We start from the raw sequence: 4,743 nt of genomic DNA, 5'->3' as shown, positions 1-4,743 counted from the left end.
GGAGGAGGGGGGAGCCCCGGGAGCGGGGGGGTCCCGGGGAAGGGGTGCCGGTAAGGCCGGGACCGACGGTGGCCCTGCTCGGTGCAGGAGAAGTGCATGGACAAGCCCGGGCCGAAGCTGGACAGCCGGGCGGAGACGTGCTTCGTGAACTGCGTGGAGCGCTTCATCGACACCAGCCAGTTCATCCTGAACCGGCTGGAGCAGACACAGAAGTCCAAGTCGGCTTTCTCGGAGAGCCTGTCCGACTGAGCGGGGACCTGGGCCGCGCCAGAGCCCGCGCGCTCCTGCCCGAGCCGGGAGCAGCTCCGGGTGTCAGGATTTAATTAAAGGCCAGTTTTGTGAAAGTTGCCGCCGGATGAGAGCCCCCTCGGAGATGCACGCTCACTCCTCCGCGTGGAGCCGTGCTGTTCCCGGTGCTGTTCTCGTCCCCGTCCGCCAGGAACGATCCTCACGCCGAGACCAGGGGGCTGGGGCTACTCACGTTGTGCACACAGGATTTGGTGGTGGGAAAGTATCCGTAGGGCTGGAGACGCTCGCCTCAGGGGGATGCTTCCAACACTAATGTGAATCTTAAAAGTAGGTGAAGCAAACCTGCAACCGCTGCCTTAAACGGTGCTGCCCGCGTGTTCATTGCTCACAACTAACCCTCCTCGGGAGATGCTAATGAGCCTAGCAGTTCCCAGCAGACTCTGCAGTGTGACGTGAGGAAGAGCAGCGGGACTGCAGCTGCAGCACAGATAGCCGTAGCGAGAAGAGCTTGTTGGGCATGGCGAACATCCCACGCAGCACGATTATTGGAAAATATTTTAAGGTTTCTATAGGGTAAAGTCATTCCTGTGGCCAAGTGACAGATTTTCAAACTGCAGTGCAACTCTGTTAATACTGATTTGCTCCATTAACAGCTTTCTCCTGGTCAATGTAATAAATATTAATTGGGTCAATTTTTAACATGAGATTCTCCTTTGTTCAGGTAGGGAACTGAATTGAATTGAAAGCCCTGGGAATTGAAAATCTGACCTGTGCTTGTCACTCCCCCTCCTTCCCAATGATCCTGTTTATTGCAGAATTAGTAGCAGGGGGAGTAACAGTGTTTTGGTCTGATGTGAATTCCAATTTCTTGCTCACTGAATTTAGTCTCATGAATAAAACCTCCCTTTGGGAGGGAGGCTGTGGCCTTTAACTTTCTTCCCCAATGAGTTAACAGTACGTGCTCTCCTGTAAAGGAGGAGGTTGTTCAGAAAGAATCTAAGTGCAAGAAAAAGGTAACCAGTTACTTTATAGCCACCTATACTTCTACCTGTGGAKATCTCTGGAGAGGGGGCAATGTCCATATCTTCTGGACCTTTGCCCCTAGAAATGGGACCAGAGTGTCTAACTTATGCAAGCCACTGGAAGCAGCAGACTGCTGCTTACATACCCTCTAGAAACCCAGCATAGCTTTTCAGGAGTGCTTSTGTCACAGCCCGGCTCTGTGAAGTACAGCAACCCAGGTTAATAACAGACAGCAAAAGGGCAGAGCTTTACACAAGGAACTGTTAAGTCAGTTCAGCCCAAGTGGAGTTGCTTTGGGTGCCTGGTCTCCATGGAGTTTCCCAGGAGAGGCAGTCACAGCTGCTGCCTCTCTGGAAGATGCAGTGACTACTGTGGTGCTTGACTGCTCACCTCAAAGCACTGTATTTCAAGGCATTTAGATGGGGCAGTGTTCACCCCACTGCACGTACCATCCAGCAGGTCCTGAACAGCCTGAGGAGACAAGTCTGCACATCCGGTTCTTACAGCCAATTCTGCTTGGGAGCAGGATGGCAGGAGATGACTAACACAGGTGTCTTGTAGCCAGCAGTTTTCCTGGGGATAAATTCAGGATGTGTTAACTAGAGCTATCTTAAACCACATACACAAATGCCTGCAAGTGAGGATACATCTCTCAGAAAGTAACCTCATTAGCTAACTGTTAAGTCGCTCCTGTTCCCACAGTGATTCCCCCACCGTGTTCCTATCTTGAGTTTCTCTGTTCTGCCTACCCCATAATCCTTCGTACCGCTCAGCATTGGCCCAACTCTCAATACAAATGCGTCACTAGCCACTTGGTAACCGAACAAATCTGTTTTAATAGAATACTGTAAGCAGGTGCCTCRTCTACCTGCACAACACACAAGTTGCATGAAGAGATTGCTTCCTCCAGAAGAGCCACAGCAGCATGTGGCAGCACCATTGAAGTTTTCTGGTTTTGGCAGTGTTCTGTTCTTGGCTGTGAATCTGTAAATAAACTCTTGCAAAGTGAGCAGAAAAAGTACTTTACAGAGGATTTTTTCAACTAATACTCTGGGTATGTCATCCTTAAGACCAAGGTACCCATCTTCTCTCCATGTAATCTTAGCACCGTGTTAGATATTTWTTTAGCTGTTAATCTATTTTAAAAAACACTTTGATGCCTCCCCAAACGCGTGGTCTTTACATTCAGTAACGGTTAGCACTGTGTTAGTGCTGCAGCCCTCTGCACAGCCAGAGCCTGTGTCCTGACAAGGGCAGATTGATTATTCGTATAAAGGAACAGTGAAGAGGAACTAGACCCCAGGCAGCCGTGCTGTCCGCCGGGCTTGTGTCTCTAGCTGCAGGAAGCTGCTCTCAGCCTCTTGGGCAGTGGGAGGTCACGGATCAGGCGCACAAGGCCGGTAGCAGAGAACTGCTAACTCCCACTAGCACAGCTGTAGCTAGCAATATCTGGTGCAGCAAGTTGAAACTTGCGCAATGAAGCTGCTCAGTGGCGGCAGCAGAGAGATAGCAGTTCAGAAGCTTCCTCACACATCTTCCCCTTCCTCCTCCTCTTCCTCCTCTGCACTCTGAGAGCCTTTATCTTCTGAGGGCAGAAGAGGCTGGTGTTGACACAACTGATGTCTGTCTGCACTCCTCCATGACGCGTGCAAGTCTGCCCTGCTTTGCTGGACAAAGAGGGGCAGGAGATCAGGTGTGAAGGGCATGTCCCGGAAGGCGTGCAGGAGGAAGATGCCACACACGATGGTGAGGAAGCCACTGATAGTGCCGATGATGTTGTCTAGCACCATGTTTTGCCACTCCTTGAAGAGGATGGCAGAACACGTCATGACTGCTGTGGTGAACAACACGTAGTAAACGGGTGTGACCACAGATGTGTTGAAGATGTCCAAAGCTTTGTTCAGATAGTTGATCTGGACACTGATGCAGATCACGAGGCAAACCAGGAGCACCCAGCCCAGCGGTTCTTTCAGGACTGGCTTCCCAGCAAACAGTTCCTTTAGGGCAATCCCCAGGCCTTTGACGCAGGACACGGAGAGCGAGCCGATGGCAGAGCAGACCAAAACATAAACCAGGACGTTGCTCCGTCCATAACGGGGTCCGGCCACAAAGATAAGGAGAAGGGAGCTCACCAGTACACACACAGCAAATACAATGAATCCTTGGAGAAAGAAGAATTAAGAGCTTTATYAGAGTGGCGAACAGTAGCTGATGTAACTGAACAGCAAGCAGAGAGGACAGGCAGGAGTGGTTAATTGCCCCACCAGTTAGTCTGTTAATCCTCCATCCTTAGGGCCTTGGGTTTGGAAGCAGAGATGGTCTCCAGCCTGAGCAAAGCTGCAGAGACAACAGCAGTTCTTTACAGTGCTGATTGCAGCACTGTGTCACAAGTCAGCSTGTCCACAAGGTACAGCTGTCTGCGCTGGAAGGGACAGTGGCATAACCAGTGCCTAAGGCATTAGCTGAGCTGGGGGTGGGTGTTTTAGAGCAGGAGGCTGAATTATGGCACAGCTCTGTGGGAGACCCACAAGGCAGTAGAAGGTTTGGTAAGGGCTAGCAAAACTGCGCAGGTTGGGGTAAAAATAAGGAGGAAAAGCTCCACTTCGCAGAAGTGAGACCCTGCCAGTGCACTCTCTCAAATGAGCAGCACTTAGCTGTTACTCTGCTTTGCTCTTCTCCCTGTTCTTCCTTTCCTAATTTCCTGCTGTGTACACTGCCATTAATAGTTGCCCAAATCATAGAATCAGTAAGGTTGGAAAGGACCTCTGGAGATCATCTAGTCCAACCCCCCTGCTCAGCGTGGTCACCTAGAGCAGGTTAGACAGGGTTGCATCCAGGCGGGCCTTGAATATCTCCAGAGAAGGAGACTCCGCAACCTCTCTGGGCAACCTGGTCCAGTGCTCTGTCACTCTCACAGTGAAGAAATTCCCCCTCACGGTCAGGTGGAACTGCCTGTGGTTCAGTTTCTGCCCATTGCCTCTTGGCCTGTCACACGGGACAACTGAAAAGAGTTTGTCCCCGTCCCCTTGACACCCTCCCTTCGGGTGCTTGTACACATTGATCAGATCCCCCCTCAGTCTGCTCCTCCCCAGGCTGAAGAGGCCCAGCTCTCGCAGCCGTTCATGAGAGGGCAGATGCTCCAGCCCTCTGATCATCTTCGTAGCCCTGCACTGGACTCTCTCCAGTAGCTCCATGTCTCTCCTGTACTGGGGAGTCCAGAACTGGATGCAGTACTCGAGATGAGGCCTCCCCAGGGCTGAGGAGAGCGGCAGGATCACCTCCCTCCACCTGCTGGCAACACTCTTCCCACTGCACCCCAGGAGACTATTGGCCTTCCTGGCCACAAGGGCACATTGCTGGCTCAGGGTCAACTTGTCATCCACCAGCACTCCCAGGTCCTTCTCTGCAGAGCTGCTCTCCACAACGTCAGCCCCCAGCTTGTACTGGTGCCTAGGGCTATTTCTCCGTAGT

At 51.9% G+C, this 4,743-nt stretch overlaps 2 protein-coding genes across 2 annotated transcripts in view; one reads left to right on the top strand and one right to left on the bottom strand.

Annotated features, from left to right (window-relative positions):
* Positions 1-54: 54 nt before the first annotated feature.
* On the top strand, positions 55-948 carry TIMM8A (translocase of inner mitochondrial membrane 8A; the record flags this gene model as incomplete). The annotated part of the gene is made up of 1 exon (XM_085314888.1): positions 55-948. A coding segment is annotated over one exon (195 nt), but the record flags the coding sequence as incomplete, so codon positions are not given.
* A 1,140-nt stretch (positions 949-2,088) lies between these two features.
* The window catches only part of LOC146590286 (magnesium transporter NIPA2-like), an 8,376-nt gene continuing 5,721 nt past the window's right edge, over positions 2,089-4,743 (bottom strand). Inside the window, exon 4 of the mRNA XM_085314887.1 lies at positions 2,089-3,433. Coding sequence (XP_085171013.1) covers positions 2,799-3,433 — 635 coding nt within the window. The 3' untranslated portion in view covers positions 2,089-2,798. The remainder of the gene's footprint in view (positions 3,434-4,743) is intronic.

This window comes from Rhea americana, unplaced genomic scaffold, assembly GCF_003343005.1.
Source record: "Rhea americana isolate MKP2758 unplaced genomic scaffold, rheAme1 scaffold_413, whole genome shotgun sequence".
In the NCBI taxonomy this organism is placed as follows: Eukaryota; Metazoa; Chordata; class Aves; order Rheiformes; family Rheidae; genus Rhea; species Rhea americana.
The sequence above is the reverse complement of the archived record's forward strand: the minus strand, read 5'-3'. Positions and strand labels throughout refer to the sequence as shown.